The 19,617-nt window shown below is 41.0% G+C and overlaps 2 protein-coding genes across 2 annotated transcripts; one reads left to right on the top strand and one right to left on the bottom strand.

Moving 5' to 3' along the window:
• On the top strand, positions 1–16,217 carry dgat1a (diacylglycerol O-acyltransferase 1a). The gene is made up of 17 exons (XM_030789028.1): positions 1–302; positions 1,976–2,063; positions 7,077–7,117; positions 8,091–8,176; positions 8,439–8,491; positions 8,811–8,916; positions 9,058–9,186; positions 11,238–11,312; positions 11,523–11,626; positions 11,790–11,828; positions 11,915–11,956; positions 12,542–12,586; positions 12,695–12,807; positions 13,180–13,245; positions 13,477–13,564; positions 13,725–13,787; positions 14,338–16,217. The coding sequence occupies exons 1-17, from the start codon at positions 79–81 to the stop codon at positions 14,500–14,502; spliced, it is 1,527 nt and encodes a 508-aa protein (XP_030644888.1). The 5' UTR covers positions 1–78; the 3' UTR covers positions 14,503–16,217.
• A 163-nt stretch (positions 16,218–16,380) lies between these two features.
• Positions 16,381–19,316, bottom strand: cfap20 (cilia and flagella associated protein 20). Its single transcript, XM_030789425.1, has 6 exons — positions 19,156–19,316; positions 18,890–18,969; positions 18,649–18,760; positions 17,921–18,109; positions 17,418–17,528; positions 16,381–16,526 (listed from the first exon to the last, which is right to left on the bottom strand). Exons 1-6 carry the CDS (start codon positions 19,237–19,239, stop codon positions 16,521–16,523), a joined length of 582 nt encoding a protein of 193 aa, XP_030645285.1. The 5' UTR covers positions 19,240–19,316; the 3' UTR covers positions 16,381–16,520.
• Positions 19,317–19,617: the final 301 nt, after the last annotated feature.

Genomic DNA, 19,617 nt, shown 5'->3' with positions numbered 1-19,617 from the left:
GTTAGTCAGTGAGCAGTTGACAACTTGAGGGGAAACTTAATATACGATGAATCGCACTATAGCAACTTAAATTGGAAAATGGGCGACAAATATGTGAGAGGTCCCATTACACGCAAGCGGAGAACCACCATCTCCGGAGAATCAACGGGGACAAACCCGAAACAAGCCAACGGGAGCAAGCCTGGCAGCGCGGCGGACGCAACAAACCAGAACCAGAGTCAAGTGAAAGGGGACAAGGTGCAAGACACTGTAACGCCAGCGCGTAAACAAAAAAACAACGATGCTATTAAAGACAGACTCAGGTAAATGCCAATAATGGTCATTTGCTGTATAATTTCAGTTGGCTTTTGTGTGGAAATTGTATCATTTGATGTGCTGAGAGTCAGCGCGAGTCATGGTGCTATGCGGTTTATTCTTTGACCTATCTGTTATACCAGGAGAGAGGTCAGTATAACGTTATAAATGGTAATCCATAACTGGGTCATTGTTACGAACTGAACGTTTAAAACAAAGGGTGTTATATTTTTGGTGAAATTTCATAGAAGCAAAAACGAGGGAATGCGAGTGACTACAGGCGCTGGCCGACCGCTTTGACTGCCGCCACATCCTGGACTATACCCTAACTAGTAAGGCTATTCCAGGTGATTCAGGCTGCCGCAAATAGCATACAGGCCCCCGGCTAATTCCGAAAAAAAACTCACATAATTGGGATGTTCGACCTGTCGTAATAATATTAATAGACAATTGTGCTAGGGTTTTGGGTTTTTTTTGTCTTTTTTGTGATGAGTCACTTCCTGTAGGAATTAAATATGCTGTCTTGACACCCGCATGTTGTAGTAGGGAAAGCTACTGTCCTCATCCTCAATAAATTTTTAAACAACATCGATTTTGTGACACTTAATGTAGTTTGGCCTGTTTGGTGAACAAGGAAGGTGGAAATTGTGAAAGAGACTTTTGTTTCTCCTCTAGTATCAAGTGGCATCTAGTATACAAGACTAATGTATTTCAGATCCGTTTTGTGTGGTTGGTCACTGCATCTCCAATTGTCAGACAAACAACCAAGTGAGCTATGACGTGCTATCAGAATTCTTTATCAGTATGAATGTTATCTGTACAGCATTTGATTGTCATGTAGGTGATGAACTTAGGCAAGAATCAAGTATATCTGTGTATGTGAGTGTGTGTGTATTTGTGTGGCGTGCTGAGCATGGATAAAAAGTGAGATCTGTTTGTGACATAATGTGTGGTTAGAGATCTCTGCATAGTATGTCTGTGTATGTCTCTCTGTGTGTGTGTGAATGATTATTGTCAGAGTGATAAGATCTCTAGAATTTCTCTCTGTCATAACTTCTCTCATGGTCTATTTATTGTTGTTGAGCAAGAACAGTTTCTCTCTTTCCCCAGTTTTCACAATGCCGGTGACCTTTCTTCTCCCTCAAGACATTTGCAAAATTGTCTCCTCTGGGGGTGAATCAACCTAAGTCATGTGTGAAGTCAAGATTTTTTTTTTTTTTCGACCAAGAAAGATTAAGTATTAAATGGGGCAGTATGGTGTCTTGGTAAGGGCAGAAGCCCAGTAACCAGGAGGTTGTTGGTTCCAACTCCAAGTATAATAGTTTACTTCTAGTGTGTCCTAAAGCAAAGCCTTTTTTTTTTTTACTTCAGAAGGGATCATTTTAAGTTTGTTTTGATGGGAACACTAGCCTAACTTATTTAATACATGTAAATAAAAAAAAAAAAACAGTGGAAAAACTGAAAATGTTTGACTGAATGAATAACAGAATGATTTTCAAATGTTTTTTTTTGTTTTTTTTTTTCAGTCAGAATTTTTTCCAGCCCGGACGACGTGAACTATTTTTAAGCTCTGAAATTTCCTCTCTATGCTTTTACTAAAAAGTTTAGGCCTGTCACATTCTTTCTGTTGGACTGAAAGCCTTTCTCTCTCTCTCTCTCTCTGGTCTTTGTGTCTCCTTAGCTGTCACAGCGTGCAGGAGTCTCTGTTCAGCTCAGACAGCGGCTTCAGTAACTACAGAGGGATCCTCAACTGGTGCGTTATCATGCTGGTGAGTGTTCAGCTCCGCTGAATGGAAAGTGTCACCACGTTGAGGTCAGACCAAGCACCAAAGAACACACTTTATCCCTGTCTGTGTGACAGGTAGACACAGATTGTCTGCACCTTGATTACCACTCTTCCAAATAAAAGTCTTTGCAGTTAGACTGTTGTAATTTTGAGGGTATACGTATGGTGTTTATGCTAGGTAGGACCTTTTTCAGCCCTGAACCTTTTCAAGGGCTTAATGAAACTGTTTTTGTTTTTTTTTTTATCACTTTTGAATGGACTTGAATGGGAGTGTCCAGTTCTCAGTATTTTATTCAACCGCTGGAGTGCTCAAAAGCCCAGTATATCTGATATGGTTTACAAACCCAGTATATCTGATATGGTTTACAAACCCAGTATCACTGATATGGCTGTAATGGTACAGCAGTGAATAGATCCTTCCCAGAGAAGAGGCAGTCTGTCCATTGGAGCCGTGCAGCTCAATGTCCTTCAGTGTCAGGTAATTCCAGATTTTCCACTTTTCATAGAAGTCAGACACGGTAGCGCCGTGGCCAACCAGTCACGCTCACTGTTCACTTATCTACCAAAAAAAGCAAAAAAAAAAAAACAATAAACAGGGCCAGAGTTGGATCTACTTGATTTTTATCCATGTTTCTTAATCACCATGTTTTCAAGGCGTGTGGCCTCTCTCCGCCTCTTTTCTCCAAAAAGAAGGTATGTGCAGATCATACTGGAGTTGTTCGCAAAGGTTAGATCCAGGTTATTAGAATACACACTCTGATATCACAGTTTTAGTGGGATAACACTTAGAGTTTGCTTTACCGTCCGTTTTATTCAACATCACAACGTGAGATAAGACAAGTCCGACGAGACTGTTGTTTTGTTGGTTTCACCGGTAACGTTGGTGTTGTGTTCAGTGCACCACCTCAAGCAGTGACATCTGGACACGGGTTATTTTTATCTGTCCTGTTGTCCTTAAATTCCAGCCAGAGTTGGAGTTTGTCCACCTGGCATTGCCGCTGAATATCCACAAACTCTACGTACAATGTTTTGTCTCTAGAGGCTCTTGAATACACAGTGTACATTGTAAACCCAAACAAACTAGGACCACCCCCCTCCCCAAAAACATGAAAAACCTTCAAACAACATCAGTAAAACCCTCACTTTTTCCATTAAAATGTAACCAGCTTTAATTGGCAAACCTTTTGAGTAATGTAACTTCATTTCTTTGTCAAGATATTCCAGTTGTTTTTTTTTTTTTCCCCATGAAACTTACACTGTTTACACTAAATGAATTACACTGATGTTGTTTTCAGGGCACATTCTTGTTTTATGGTATAAAATTTGTTGTTGGGACTGAAGTATTCGTCTTCTCATCTTTCCAACACCTTGTCATTAACTCAGACGTACCCTCTGCATCTGATCCCGAAGACCTGACCTCAAAGCGTTTTTTTTCCATCCTTTATAGCACCACCAGCACTGCAGTTTTAAACCACACTCATCTCTCGCGAGTCAGACGTCCTCTTAGTATTCTACACAAACTCTCAATGCATAGAGTGAGCTCACAGTACCCTCTCTCCAATTGATTCCTCTTAGATTATCTGGCGTTATAAAGAAAAAAAAAAGAAAGAAAGAAAGAAAGAAAGAAAGGAAAAAGGAAGAGGAAGGTAGAGAGCAGTAAGTGAAGTGTGCTTTCGCCCGAGGTGAAGCTTTGGGTTTGTGTTGGGAAATGTCCAGGGCTCTGTTGGACTGAAGCCAGAGGATCTTTGGCTTTGGGTCATAATGTTTACCCCCCATTCAGCTGTGTAGGGCAGCCAAGACACTTAGCTTGTGTGTGTGTGTGTGTGTGTGTGTCCTCATTCTCATATTCCTTGATAGACAGACACAGACACGCACACATCTGAGTGAAGAGAGACATGTGCATACATACAATTACAATTGCAATTTTGTTTATCTGACAGACTCAGTAATCAACATTGACTTATAAGAAGTGCATTTAGATTAAGTAGGAGAAAAGCATACAGAATTACTACAGACAACCAACATATTAATAAGGCACTTATCCAGTCCAGCAAACATGCGTCACGCAATTTTATGAAAACACACACACTCATACACACACACTCAAAAAGAGCATACATTTGACATAGGGAATGCAAAAATGATGTCCAGCACGTCAATATCCAGCACACACACTCACACACACACACACGCACGCCCTACTTCAGAGGGCTGTCTGTGCATAGTAAAACCTGTGAGGTAAAAGACATGTCATTATATGAGCTAAACTGTTTCCCATAATAAAGACACGGTTTTAGACTTCAGTCGTTTTTGTCACATCATGATTCCTAACACGTAGCCTTGGCCGTTGTGTCGTAATAAACTGGCACAGAAAAGTGACTCAGCCTCCTGTGTCGTAGTCTCAGATGATTACCACATCCCTTCTCCCTCATCCTTTTTTTTTCCCTTTCCCTTTGCTCCTTCTCCTGTTGAACTTTTACCCAGTTCAGATATGTGTTGCCAGGTGAGCTGGCACCAAGCAGCGGGCACAGAGTGTCCCCCTTCTCAGGCTTCACTAGCCAAGCCTTAAAACACGAGGAACTGTGTCAGCCCTTTGTGTGTCAGTCAGGGTTCAACAGGAAGGCCGTTCAACTTTAACCTTAGCTAGACCAGGACTCCTGCTGCTGATTAAACCCATCATCTAATTAAAAACAGTGTTTTGGTTTTTTTTTGTACCTGAGAAACAAGTGTCTAGAAATGTCAGCCAATCAGAGACAAACAGTGATTGATAGTAACAGAATATCAGCAGAGCTTCTGTAAGGGAGGACCGCGGTGGAGTAGCATTATACTGCAGTCAGTTCTTTAGACTGTAAAAGTTTTAAGTTACAAACAAGCAGGACTTCTCAGTGACAGAAGCATAATAATGTATAATAATGTCTTAATACATAAACTTAATAACTTAATAACTAATATAATACCTTAGTTCCCCTTTCTACGTTAGGAAATGTCACGTCTCTTGCAAGATTTAGGCATCAAATTTACAGCGTTGCATTTACTCCGACAGCATTAAAATTGTCCCATGTGGGGCATTGGGCCTAACACTCTCTCGGAGTTAATTTGACACTGGTAGTGTTTGCCATGTACTGACTGCTTTTAACTTTGCAATGGCCATTCCCTGCTCTCAGCGCTGTCTTATCCCAGTCATACTTTAAAAAGTTATGTTTTTTTCATTATTATTATTTTTTATTTCAGTGTGTCTGGTGTAACCTGATTAAATAAGCAAAAGGAAGAAATTGACTATCTGTTTGGGTTTTTTTTTGGGGGGGGGGGGGGGGCGGGGGGGTTGCTGTGGTTGTGTTGAAGTCACCGTGTCCTTCAAGCCAGTACAGATCCCCTCCACTCCCCTCCACCTCCCCCGTGACAAAAGTTATGAAACGTAGCTTTATTTGTTTCATGATTGATTGATTTTTTTTTTTTTTTTTTGCATGGTAATAAAAAAAAAACTTTCAAAATGTTCCCGAGGATTACTGTAATGAATACTGTAAAGCGTGGCACCTCCTCTAAAAATAAACCTCTATTTCCCCAGAAACAGGACTAAAGTGGAGCGCCCGTCCTCGCCTCTTCAAAGCCACTCCGAGCAAGCAGTCATTTCACAAGTCCTTATTAATCCCTTCTTTGAAACGAGATCACTTTCGGGATTTAGCCCTTTTTCACCCGACTTATGCTCTCATAACATCCCACTGAGTGCTTTGTGTTCTGTTTAAGGAAAAAAAAAAAGTGATCATGGAATTAAAGTGGAAAACTTTTGGGTGTCGGGACATGAAAGGCGGGAATGGGGTATGCAGTAAAAAAATTTTTTGGCTCTATGGAATAGGGGCTCTTTTTTCTTTTTCTTTTTCTTTTTTTCTTCCTTATTTTGAGGTGAAACACTCTCAGTTTCTGCATGTGGATGTAAACTGCTCTGTGCCCTGCACGCACTGAATCAACATTTGATGACTCACAATACGCTTACGTGACTCAGTGCGTACTTGTACTGAATGAAGCCAGTCTGAGGGGATGAGGCAACAGAGGTAGAATCCAGGGGTAGAGAAAATATGCGAGTGTTTTATTGGTCTCTCGGACTTTACGTGTATTTTTCTTTTTTTTCCGCTCCATTAAAATGTTTGATGGAAGAATGTTGGATTTTACGATGAAATATGTGTTTTTGTATTTCTCTCTCCATCTGGAGAGAGCGGAGTTCGTTGAGTCAGTGAAAGGCAATGTAGTTAAATGGACATTATAAATTTTTCATAGCAAAGACGTTAAGCCCAAAGGTACGCGCGCGCACACGTTTGCGTGTGTGTCTGTGTGTGCGTCTGTGTGGGTGTGTGTGTAGAACTATGAAAAGATCAATCACTGAACCGTATTCAGGAGGTCAATCAAAACTCGGGCGCCGTGCCTGTCACCACATAGCTGACAGTGACCTTTGGAATCAGATACAATTATGCAAAACTCTTCAGAAGATAAAAAAACAAAAAATCTTCGGCTTGACTGTGAAAAAAAATACCATTGTTATGTCATTCTGATAAAAAAAAGAGTACAATAATTCAGCTCGTTAGGCACACGCTGTCATATTGTTTATTTAATACACATTTATGATCATCTTTAACAACGTGGATTTGTGACGAGGTATAAACAGCTCATAAAAGTGCATGTGATATTTGCGTTGTTGACAGAGGGGAATCTGGGGACTGTTTTTTTATCAGTGAGGTAGAGTTTTAGCAGATAAAGAGGTTAGACAGGAGACTTTGGTCTCTCTGGGGTTACACACCCTCCAAATGCAGGGATGACTGGCCACAGTGTCTCTGAAGAACTCAGTGAATGAGTTAATGAACAGTATTACTGTCAGAGAGCAATGAACAGATGTGAAACTCACTCATTTGGATGTCGATAGATCAGGGTGTTGGGCTTTTTATTTATTTATTTGTTTATTTTTGTTCTTTTTATTCTTATTCTTCTTACTGTTGTTCTGTTGCAGGTTTTGACCAATGCGCGCCTTTTCTTGGAAAACCTTATAAAGTAAGTTTGCGCAAAGTATTATTTTATTTTGTTTGTTTTTATTTTGTTTATTTGTGTATTCATTCATATGTTCATTCCTTTGTTCACTCACTCACTCATAAACACACATTCATTAATCGAACTTCATGTATGTAGTGATTTAAATCTTTATGGGTAGAACTCTTACAGTTGCATTGTGTTCTGTCTAGAGTGGAATAAGATAAACTTCCTCTTATGAGGTCCAAAAGAGGAAGTGATAAGGTCTGTGTCTTAGCAAAGAGGGGGCGGGGCCAGTGGCTTGCTGTGCGTCTTTGGGTGCGTTTGAGATGACTTTCTCAACAGCCTAGAATCAGATGAAAGCACTGGATCACGGTTGTGGGGAGATACATATTTTGTCTAAATCTTGTTAAGTGAAAACAAACAGAACAGACATGTCAAGCATGATTTGTGTAGTGGATGACTAATAACTGTAAAAAATGATCAATACTTTCCTGTGGTGTGACCATACAGAAGTGCCAAGCATGCATTTGTTGATCACATATTGTAATGAGAGTCATTTACCCGACAAGCAGCACAGTAAAAATCTCATCCCACACTGTCTCAGTACTAGTCTGCCCTGTACTGCATCAGCTGGACGAAGAGCAACTGAGGAACTGTGTAGCAAGTTTCCCACAACAAAAATGTCCTTGGTCTCTGGTGATCAGAGACAATCTACTGTCTCTGTTACTGTTACTGCACATTGATTCATCTGATGCACTTACTCTCTCTCTCTCTCTCTCTCTGTCTCTCGCTCTCTCTCTCTGCTGTGCCACATGATTTTTTTTTTTCCTCCCAGAATGCCCCTGACAGCAGTTGTGGTCAGAGGATTCAAATTCAGTTGATTTCAGCAGCTCAGAGGCTTAGATTAGTTCATGGATGGAAACTGATACTCTCTCCATCCTGTTGAAAATGTCAGAGTAAACGTCTCATGTCCTGTTCTTTGTTTGTTCTGCAGATATGGGATTCTAGTGGATCCTATCCAAGTCATCTCGCTGTTTCTAAAGGACCCCTATAGCTGGCCAGCTCCTTGCCTTATCATCTGTATGTGTGTGGCCTGCCCGCCTCTTCATTTTTCTTTGCATTTGTTTGGGGCTTTTCGTCCGTGGGCCTTCGTGTCCTGATGAACTGAAACAAGCCCTCTATAAATAAACCGATTCTGAAGTTAAGCGACCGTAGCGTTCGCTAATAATCCGGGCGCTAACGTTATTTCCCGTCGTCCCGTCGTTAGGCTAATATTGTGACACTATTACATGCCCTGTTTAGATGAGTAGGTGTGTCTAATATGTTTTATTTGCCATTTCAGTCTCCAATGTGTTTATAATGGCGGCGTTGTACACGGAGCGGAAGCTAGCGTTGGTGAGTGTTACGCTATGATTGCTAAGGCTAATATAGTGTGATTGATGTAGTGTAAAATCTGTCTGATCCAACCCAGCAGTTCCAACACTGTCGCTGCTGAAGGCTGTCATATTTAAAGATACAGTGACATTTTTAAATTTAAATCAAGCTGTGCCAGATTTTCTATACTAAGCCAGCTCTGGCATATATCAGCGTTTTTTAATATGACAGAATGTGTGTGTGTGTGTGTGGTTGTGTGGTTGTGTGTACGCGTGTGCATTTGTTTACAGTGGGTAGAGTTTTTTTTTTTTAATTCTGTTTAATTTGTGCTTTGTCACAGGGTACTATTTCAGAGGGTACCGGTACATTCCTCCATGTCATAAATCTCCTTGTCATTTTGTGCTTTCCGGCAGCAACAGTACTGAGTGTGACCTCCATGACCCCGGGTAAGAATCCCTTAATGCACAAATAGGCAGACATATGCACGCATGCACCGACATAACTTTGAATCTGATGAAGTTATGTGTGTGTGTGTGTGTGTGTGTGTGTGTGTGTGTGCGTGTGCGTGTGTCCGTGTGTGTTTACAGTGGGTGGAGTCTTGGCCTTGGGGGTGTACACCATTCTCTTTCTGAAGCTGTATTCCTATAAGGATGTGAATCGGTGGTGTAGAGAGATTAGACACGCCAAAGCCCGCACGCTGTCCCGCTCCCATTCCTGTGAGTACCTACAGTGTTACTACCTGTGCACCTGTTGTCATAACAACCACGTTTAGCTACTGTGTTACTATGGTAATAGTAATGTGTACTATCAGCGATTTCAGCGATTCCTATTGCTATAACAACCTTATTTAGCCAGCCTGCTAACACTGAGAACAAGCACAAAACGTGCGCTGTGAGAACCACAGCCGTCACCGTAACAAAATGACTCAATTATTCACTGTGTTCTCAGTGGCAACCAGGATGTGTACAATCACATTTAAATCTTGACATAACAATCTGAGATGCCAAGTGTGTCACCATGGCAACCAGACACAATGCAGGCACCACCAGAACAGGAGTGATTGATCTGTTCCGCTACCTTGGGTGAAAAAAAGTGATCGCCTTGTGTGTTTGGTCACGTTGCTCTGCTGTAATTGCTGGTAATCTGTAGCTGCTCTGTGTATTTAGTGTAGAGCGTAATTGCCTGTGATCTGAGTGAGCAGTAACTGAAGACTGAAGTTGTGTGGAACGTGTTGTTTTAGTGATCTCCAGTTGCTCCTCGTGCTTTGTTTAACCTGGACCAGCACCACTCTGGACATGAGGCAAAACTAATGGGGCTGTAATGAGCTGGATGCCCTAGAGTTGTACGCCTAGTCTGTTTGTGTGTTTTGTGTGTGTGTGTGTGTGTGTGTGTGTGTGTGTGTGTGCGCGTGTGCGTGTGTGTGTGTGTGTGCGCGTGTGCGTGTGTGTGTGTGTGTGTGCGTGTGTGTGTGAGTGTGTGAGTGTTTGTGTGTGTGTGTGTGTGTGCGTGCGTGTGTGCGTGCGTGTGTGTGCGCGCGTGTGCGTGTGTGTGTGTGCGCGTGTGCGTGTGTGTGTGTGCGTGTGTGTGTGTGTGCGTGCGTGTGTGTGTGTGTGCGTGTGTGTGTGTGCGTGTGTGTGTGTGTGTGCGTGCGTGTGTGTGCGTGTGTGTGTGTGTGTGTGTGTGTGTGCGTGCGTGTGTGTGTGTGTGTGTGTGTGCGCGTGTGCATCTCTCATTTACCCACAGAGACGTCCAGTGATTGTTTAAATATTTAATCTCTGTTCCCAGAACAAAATGTGTTCTGACAAACACGCACACGCACTCACACACACACACACACGCGGATGTGAAAAGCATTCTATGACAGTTGCTGCATTGTAGTTCAACTATGATGCATGACTCTGCTGCCATCTGCTGGTTGGTAAAGTCAATGACCAGCTGAGCCTTTTTCATTCCAGTGCTGATACAGCTGAAATGATTTGATCTGAATAAACTGGAACCATTAGCAATTCCCAAGAAGGCTTTTTGTTTCCTGCATATTGAGTTTTTTATTAATGAGATGCGGCGTAATTTACTTTGGACATAAGCGGTGAAAACACAGTCCTCGGAGAGTGGACTTGACTGTTGGAAATGAAAAGGGTCTTGCTCTCCAGACGGATTGGCGTACGCTGCTGGAAAGTCTGATAAATGATAGAGCAGGCCGTTCGTCAAATAAATGGATTGTTCAGCTTAGTTTTCTGAGTGAAAATCCATTATAATAAGTTTATATTATGACCGAGCACCGTCTCTCTGTCTCCATCTCCATTATTTACCATATTATCTATCTTATCTATCTATCTATCTATCTGTCTATCTATCTATCTGTCTATCTGTCTATCTATCTGTCTGTCTATCTGTCTATCTGTCTATCTATCTATCTGTCTGTCTGTCTATCTATCTATCTATCTATCTATCTATCTATCTATCTATCTATCTATCTATCTATCTATCTATCTATCTATCTATCTGTCTATCTATCTATCTGTCTGTCTATCTCTCTATCTATCTATCTATCTGTCTGTCTATCTATCCATCTATCTATCTATCTATCTATCTATCTATCTCGTGTTTGTACGTATTGTACAGAAGTATGTTAAACCAGATCTGCTACCAAGTCCTTGATAGCATCAGTGCTAAAGAGAATCATAATGATGGTTCAGTGCATTACTGACTAATACAGCTGTGATTTTATGCCAACCACTGTTTGTGTTCTGTGTTTGCTCTCTGGCAGGTCCGTCAGTGTCCAGAGCCAACGGGAATGCACTATACACTCATGTGACCTACCCAGGAAATCTCACTCACAGAGGTCAGACTTAAAGTGAAAAGAGGAAAAAAAAAGACTTTTTCATATAAACTCTTTTAGAGGTCTCTGTTTAGAAAGGTGAACTCTTTCTACACACTCTAAAAGTGTGAGGTGTACCCTGTGTTGCCTGTTAGAGTTTGGGATCTGTTTTACTTCTAGGTGCTCTGGTTTGTCTGCGACAGTTGTTGAGCTATTCCATATTTTGTTTTATAGACATGTACTACTTTGTTTGTGCCCCAACACTGTGCTACGAACTGAACTTCCCCCGGTCTCCACGGATACGAAAGCGCTTCCTGCTGAGGAGACTCTTTGAAATGGTAAAGGTCATGAAAGGTCATGAACAGATTCAGAAACGTTCACCTCACAGTAACTTTAAATAAATTATGATCATACAGATACTTAAAGATGATCGGCATCATTTTATCTGTGTACTGTTGGTACTGATATTGTTTTTTGTTTGCTTGTTTGTTTGTTTTCTAGCTCTTCCTTGTACAGTTACTCGTTGGACTGATACAGCAGGTATGTACATTTGCTGACTGTTTGCTGTTTACTGTTACTTGAATGGACGATGCTTCGTGTATTTAAATTTCTTTTCTGTTTTTCAGTGGATGGTTCCCACCATACAGAACTCTATGAAGCCCTTTCAGGTAAACCTCTCTTTCACTGAGGTAAACTTTTACATCTTGTGACCAGTTTTGCTCAGGAGCACACAGGCAGCCCCGTCAGCTGAACACAATACAGTGCCACACCCCTCATATGCTCCGTAACGCAGTCCAGATCTGCGGTAACACTGATTTTTCATATCAACCAAACAATGTGCTGCTTAATGGTGCGAAACACAAAATCGGACTCTAATTAGAGGGTGAAGACTCAAAAGCCAGCAGTACTCCACACTGCCAGGACTGGGCTCATAGAATTCCGATGTAGATATGTGTAAACCGCACAAAGACCTTTTCCGCGAAATGTCAGAGGGAAATGGGATGAACACGGCTGATTCGAACGGAGCCAAGACTCAGGGAAAAAAAAGCAAATAGTAACCGACGGTTACGAGATTTTTGTCCTTGTGTCTTTGTTTATTGTTGTGTTGTTGTTGTTGTTATTGTTGTTGCTGCTGCGAGAACGTGGTTCTAAAGTTCTGATTCAGGAACACCTTTCACTTCTTTTCCCCCCCCCCCCCCCCCCCCCCCCCCCCCCCCCCCCCCCCCCCCCCCCCCCCCCCCCCCCCCCCACAGGACATGGACTTTGGCAGAATGGTGGAGCGTCTTCTGAAGCTTGCTGTGAGTATTGTACTGGTGCTTATTTGTACCGTAGTGGTGCAGTCATTTTCCCTTAGTCTTCAGAATATCTAATCCCCCGAGACCTCCCCTCTTCCTCTACCCCTGCAGGTGCCCAATCATTTAATCTGGCTCATCTTTTTCTATTGGTTTTTCCACTCTACCATGAACTTCATAGCTGAGCTAATGCAGTTCGGAGACCGGGAGTTTTACAGGGATTGGTGGTGAGTTCAATGCTCATTCATCACAGATTCTCTCTCTCTCTCTCTCTCTATACATATATATATATATATGTACACACATACATGACATCAGATTAGGTCAGAGGAGAAGAATTGTGTCTTGTTAAATCAGAGCGGTTTTAAGTTCTCTTCTTTTTCTCCGTTCCTCATTAAACACAGGCACTGCATTCTGCTTAAGAGTTATTCCGCAGGACAACGTACAAACATCACAGGATTTGCAAAATTAATGAATAAATAACTATGTTGGCCCGTAAATATAAGACCAAAAGGAAACCACGCTTTTAATGTTTCGGCATCTGCTTGTGAAGCGCCGTTCTGTATTTCTCACTACAGACATACTCCCTGTTCTCACAGGAACTCCGAGTCAGTCACGTATTTCTGGAGCAACTGGAACATACCAGTGCACAAATGGTGCCATCGGTGAGTTGAATCTACCGCAGGGCACTCTCACCCAATTCCACTCTGTTTTTGTGTAATTATAAATACATGGAGGAATCACAGATGCATGCTGTACCATTAGCTGAGCTCTCTGCACAGGTCCTCAATTTGCCACTGGCTGTGACCGTGAGCTACAGATTATTTTATTGGCCGTCGTGTTTCCAGGCCAGTGAATGCTGAGTTATCGTTGTTTGCCGCGTTTACTCGTTAAAGGCACTTTTACAAGCCGATGCTGAAGAGAGGGATGAAGAAGTGGATCGCTCAGACGGCCGTCTTCCTCGTTTCCGCCTTCTTTCACGAGGTTCGAGTGGGCCGCCGCCGTGACATTTCTGCTCACACTTAAAAAAAAACTCACTGTACTTTCCTCTGATTCATGAGTCCAGTTAAATCAGAATGAATTTATTGCCTGTGTTTCCCTCCTACTCTCTGTCTCTCTCTCTCTCTCTTTCTCTGCCCTGCAGTACTTAGTGAGTGTTCCTCTGAAGATGTTTCGGCTATGGGCCTTTATGGGCATGATGGTCCAGGTAAAGCTGAATTCATAAGTTATATTTAATATGCTTATGTAAACATGTATATGTATATAAGTATATGAAGTTTCCTTTATGAGTGTATGTGAGAGTAAATCCCATAACTGCATCGTAACTGCTGTTTAATAACAAACTAGAGTATTTAACTCAAATATTTTCCATACACGCAATTATTACTTTGTCCACACACTTGCGTATATGCACACACACACACACACCTAATATGGGAGTGTAATTAAAAAACAGCTGCAGACATTACTTGGTACTTGCGTGAGCAGTTAATAAATAAACACAGTCAGGAAAGACGCATAATAAAAAACTGTGTTCAGTTTTCTTTTCTTAATATCATTTAGTAGTCTGGTGGTTGATACACCCAGAAGTATTACTGAAAATTTCATTAGTTTTGTTTGTGTGAGTCTCTTCATGTCATGAGTCACAGTTCTGTAAGTTTTGGTCAAATACAGGTGCGGTAACTTGTGTCTGGAAATTTTTTCTTAAAATTGCATATTTCTGTATGTTTTTTTTTTCTTTTTTTCCTTTTTGTCAGATCCCACTGGCCTGGTTTGTAGGTCGTTTCCTTAGGGGTTACTATGGCAACGCTGCTGTCTGGATCTCTCTCATCATTGGCCAGCCTATTGCCGTGTTAATGTATGTACACGACTACTACGTCCTACATCACGAGGGCTCGGACTCAGGGGGCGTGGCCGGGTAGACCTAACACCAGCACAGGAGCAATACTAAAACATCCCCAAAAACAAAAACAACAACAAAAAAAACACAAAGAACGTTGAATGTATTCTGTAAAGTATATAGATATATATGTATTTTTTAAAAGGGAAATATTCAACTTTTAGAACGTTGTAGTCCAAATTGAAAAGCAACAATCGTATTTTGGGTAACTGTCGCTAAGGCGACCAGCACTATGTCAACGCTGTTTTGATTCTGCAGAGAGAGAAAGAGAGAGAGAGAGAGAGAGAGAGAGAGTCGGACTCTCACATATTATCATGTGCAATCAATCATTCTAAAACACTGCCCAGCCAAAGCAACACAGAATATAGATAAAGCCTTTTTTTCACTAACGTTTCTTACTTGAAACAGAAGCACTACTATGATCAATGCAAGTATACAAATATGTAACTAGCTATCAGTATGTGTTTGTATTTGTTTACCAGATGTTTTGTTTTATGTGTTTGTGAATGCTTTCTGATGATTTTCTTTTTTGTTTTGTTTTGTTTTTTTTTCCTCCTTAAAATGATTGCACAGTGGCTTACGTCCAAATGTATTGTTTTACAGTTTATATTTTGTGATTTAAATGATCTGTGAGTGTCAGTCCATGACCTTTCTGTGATCCACAGACGCGTTTGCACTTTTTCAAAAAAAAAAAAAAAAAAGCAAATCGCATGCTTTTCAGGTTACCATGGATACCTGTATGGTGTTATGACTGCCTGTATTTGATTTTACTTGACAAATCGTTTTAGCTTTAATTTCCTAACTCATACAATAAGGTACTATTATTATTATTATTATTATTATCAGAAATAGAAGTTGTCGCAAATGGATTCTCACAAACGCATTTTTTGTAACCATAGATCCCTTTATATAAGTTGTTGCAGCGATTACACTGTTGCACTGCAGCTGTTTCAGTCATCTGTCACATCCCTGTGGCGGCTTCTCTCTCACGATTTTGAGAGTCCACATCGTGTGAGGGTTTTTTTTATTTTTGTTTGGTTCTCTTACAGGACGCTGTTGGAAACGCATGACGTGTTATGTTTTAAGAGAGCTCAAATCATTCACGCTTTTCTCTCTGTCTTTATGGCAGTGTGTGTCTGGGTGCTCTAATTCAGTTGTTCAGTTCTCTGCGCTCTGTAACGAGTGTTAAGGAAGTTCTCCGTTTGATATTTCTGTGTTTTATACTGAATTCAGTGTTGGGAAGACTTGCTCCATAATCAGTGTTCAGTGAGTGCGACCAATCCAGGGATTAGATCCAAATCAAACTGCACGGTGAATATAGACTGTGTGTTGGTTGGATCTGTAAATTTATTACAAATAATCTGATTACATTCAGATAGTATTTTACATGTCACTGAGATTACCGTCCGATGACTAAACTTTTTCTTTTTTTGTCCTTTTTCCAGAGGAATAATTTGTAATGGCGTCTTAGTAATTGTTCAAAGGGTTGTTCTCAGCCTGAAATAGCAGAATGTATTTTTCCAGAACCTTCCTGAAAATAAGATCAGAACACTGGTGTTGAATCATAATTTTATAGAGCTGTGTTTAGGAGGAATCTAGTGACACACGTGGTTCTTTGAAACCTTGTCTTTCTTTTCCCTATGTGCTGGACGGCATTTCGTAAGTAAAAACGACAGTGCCCAGTTGTTTTTCAGTGCACAGGGAGATTGGATTTTGGCAGCTGACATAATTCAGAAATAAACCTGTACTGCTTCGACTGTCAAAACGCGTCTTTTTCTGAATATTTGTCCTACTTCATCAAGACTAGAATTTATCAGTCTCAGATACATACATTGTGCTCATATAAAACGTTTATTGTGCAGTGAACAGACATGGTGACTATGGAAACAAATAGCAAGGTTCCAAAATAATATTAACAAAAAAACAAAAACACAGAAAAACAAAAACAAAATCCAGACCATACAACAAATTCAACTGGGGTGTTGTCTGAAAATTTCCTGATAAAGCTGGAATGAGGGAAACTGACTGATTGAGCCACTTTCACTGCTGTAAGAGAAAAGAGAGAGAGAAAAAGAATGAAATCACTTGTTACATTTCTGTTCCACACTCCAGGCTCCACACTGTAATATCACACTTCTGCAGCTCTGAGCCCTCAGTGAAATGAACAAAACCAGGGTCAACTGAAGAAGGGTGCTGATCTAGGACCAGTTTTTGCCTTTCATAGGCCTGATAAACACTGTTATATGGTCTCAGGGGAGCTCATCCCAGATCAGCACTTTAATTCTTTAAAGATACATGCAACCTCTATATTTGTTATTTCGGGAGCTGTAAGCCTGAATCATTTTAGCGCCTCATAGCTTTGCATGCCCGATGAATCATGTAACCACAGCAGAATCGTTTGGTTTGTCCCAAACGACCGAATCTGACAGAGAAACTGATGTTTGTTAATGCAGTTGATGCAGCTGCTACGCATGCACTAGCCAAGTGTCCGCAACTCTGCAGTGTTTACAGCAGCCACTGGGCGAAGGCAACACAGACCCAAACAAACGGATGAGGACAGATGAGGAGGAGTAGGTCAAACCCAGAAATATGAGGAATGACTAATTTTGCAGAAGGGTGGCGCTGTCACGATCCCTCATCTGTTCTTTACTGTTCTGGGCAAACCCATTTAAAAAAACCCTCCCAAACCTGACCTACCTCAATTTAATGAAAAAAAAAAAATCTGGGCTGTGATCTCAAAAATATCCATTTTGGGTTTTACAGCATATTTCAAATTCAAATTAATGCCAGCTCAACTTCTGCATCAGTTCAGTTTAAATTATTGTTGGGGACCAGACCTGATCTGTACATATTTCTCAAGATGTCACTCACTAATTTTAGTCTGAACGTTTGAAATAATCAAAAATAAATGTATTTGATCATAAAATGCTCTCTCACCTTGGCTTTGTTTTGAACCGGTAAGTAGAGTTTAAACTCCGCAGGGAGCTCGTCCTCTGAGTACAGCCGGTCTGAGAAGTACACTCTCCTTATGCGGCAGTTTGCGTGAATCTGAAAGATATTAGCACTGTGAGAGACAGAATGTTTTCTATTAAAGCAGTCACTGACTAACATTCAGTCATTTCGCGAGTCTGGAAAGTATTTACGAGAGATTTCGTATTGTGCAAAAGAAAGCATTTTGGTAAGCACGCCACACCAAACATAAACAGAAGTGTTCTGTATGTCTACGTTTTTCTGGTCTCAGATTTAAGGTCTCAGTTTTTCCCTCTACTTTCTCACTTTCTGCCCTGGCCTCCACTGAGAGGGAAAAAGTGACAGTCTGTGTTTCTTTAAGCTCTTCAAATGTAAATATTCATTTTAATCGGACCATAACGTGAATAACAGCTTTGTGCGAAAAATTCCAGACTGTTCTGCAGTCTAGCGCGTGTATTCACAACGTTCACCTGTACGCGGAGCGTTTCGACATAGTTCGTGCCGTATGCTCGCCGCGTGAAGTCTGACAGGTTGAACTGAATCTGGTTCCAGCCGTCGTCCAGCCGCATGGGCATGGTGCAGATAAAAGGTTTCACCCGCGTGGTACTCTGGTAGTTACTCGCGCGGAACCGCCGTCGAACATTCTTATCGTCCAACACCTGCACATAACCACATTACACAGTCTGTATACAACACTTTTTTATGCATCTTTAACAGTCGATATATTCTAGCAACGGATATTAGTACATGTAGATTTCCTATTTTAGATAAGCTTTTCTATCAACATTCTAAGTTTACACATTATAGTTTGCAAAATACAGAATAAGAAGACACGGTATAGTTAAACAGAATGGCGTAAGTGCGCTCCAAACAAATAAAAACTGATAAGTGTACGCACAAATAACCACCACCGCCATGCAGTATCGTCTCCTAGTCTTGCCCCAGTGTGTTTCATGTATTTTATTCATTAAAAGCTAAATTCTGAAACCACTTTTTCTATTTCAGTGAATGCAATGAGTTTGGCCTAACTGTTATATCATGGGTAGGTTTGGGTACAGGTGAAATTAAGTTCAGTTAGCTATTCTCTCAGTGCCCTCTCTTTTCACTCTCCAGAGGCGCGTGCAATTAACCTGGAGGTTTGACCAGGTGCTCTGAGAAATGCAAGCTTCTAAACTAGACAGGCTAAATATACACTTACCTGAACTTCAAACGTGAAATATTTCTTAAGATTTTTGATGATCATTACAAGGAAAGGGAGTTTGATACCAAGCGTCTTTTTAGGGTCTGCGGGGCATGTGATGTAGGTAGTACTGTTGGAACAACGTCATATGTGAATGACACAAACTCATCTTGACACCAGCAGAAGTGAAAAGTCCAACAAAGGACTTGCACAGTGAACAAATGCATTAGTGACAGCCGATTATTTGAATTTAACTTACCTGACATTAGATCCTTCGACCTCAAGCACCAAAGACTGAATATCAGTGTCTGTAATTCGCTTGATATGCCCGTTTCTCACCTATAACAGCGTAAACATTTCCTTGAATTAACAGTTCTGACTAGTGCACTGTTCCGAACTTTGTATCAGTGTTTCTATCGAGCTGAATCAAAAATCCACAGAAACCATGAAGTTTACAGCGATAAGATTACAGTTTTCATTCGCTATCTTTGAGATGTTATTTCAGCATTTAGCGAGCCTACTTACCTTCTTATCCCATATCTGAAGAGGTTTACTCCCAATACTGTACAAAATGGACAAGAATCCACTCTGAAATGTGTTCTTGAACATTGCTTCGTCGGATAAATATGGCCAAATCACATTCGAATTGCAGTTAGCTTACTTTAAGACGCTAACTGGTGGTTGTGTTTGTGATTTCGCCTTTGCAAAGGATTAATTCTTCCGTGTGGAACCAAATTCAAAAACGTCGTAACCGCACGTTCCGCTGTGTGCACAAAAATACCGCTATTTTAGACGGAATGAACTGCGTGGAGAAACTCCAGGACTGAGCAATAATTCGTCGAAATTCACCTCCGTTGTCTCTCTTCTCTTCTTGTGAACACAAAAACACAGCTGTGACTTCTCGATGAGTCTTGTTCCCTAATAATAAGATAATAATACGCGTAATAATAAATTACATGCTTAGCCTTTTACGAGAACATCTACAAA

This window comes from Chanos chanos, chromosome 12 (genome assembly GCF_902362185.1).
Source record: "Chanos chanos chromosome 12, fChaCha1.1, whole genome shotgun sequence".
NCBI lineage: Eukaryota > Metazoa > Chordata > Actinopteri > Gonorynchiformes > Chanidae > Chanos > Chanos chanos.
This window is presented reverse-complemented; position numbering and strand designations above follow the sequence as displayed.

What these genes read in the sequence shown, in the direction of transcription:
- dgat1a (XM_030789028.1), top strand. Translation starts at nt 79, where the DNA reads ATGGGCGACAAATATGTGAGAGGTCCCATTACACGCAAGCGGAGAACC. An exon ending in TGTGACCTCCATGACCCCGG is followed by an intron (nt 8,917 to 9,057) that starts GTAAGAATCCCT and finishes GTGTGTTTACAG; the next exon opens with TGGGTGGAGTCTTGGCCTTG. An exon ending in AGCGTCTTCTGAAGCTTGCT is followed by an intron (nt 12,587 to 12,694) that starts GTGAGTATTGTA and finishes CTACCCCTGCAG; the next exon opens with GTGCCCAATCATTTAATCTG.
- cfap20 (XM_030789425.1), bottom strand. Translation starts at nt 19,239, where the DNA reads ATGTTCAAGAACACATTTCAGAGTGGATTCTTGTCCATTTTGTACAGT. An exon ending in ATTTCACGTTTGAAGTTCAG is followed by an intron (nt 18,110 to 18,648) that starts GTAAGTGTATAT and finishes GGTTATGTGCAG; the next exon opens with GTGTTGGACGATAAGAATGT. An exon ending in TCGAAACGCTCCGCGTACAG is followed by an intron (nt 17,529 to 17,920) that starts GTGAACGTTGTG and finishes AATATCTTTCAG; the next exon opens with ATTCACGCAAACTGCCGCAT.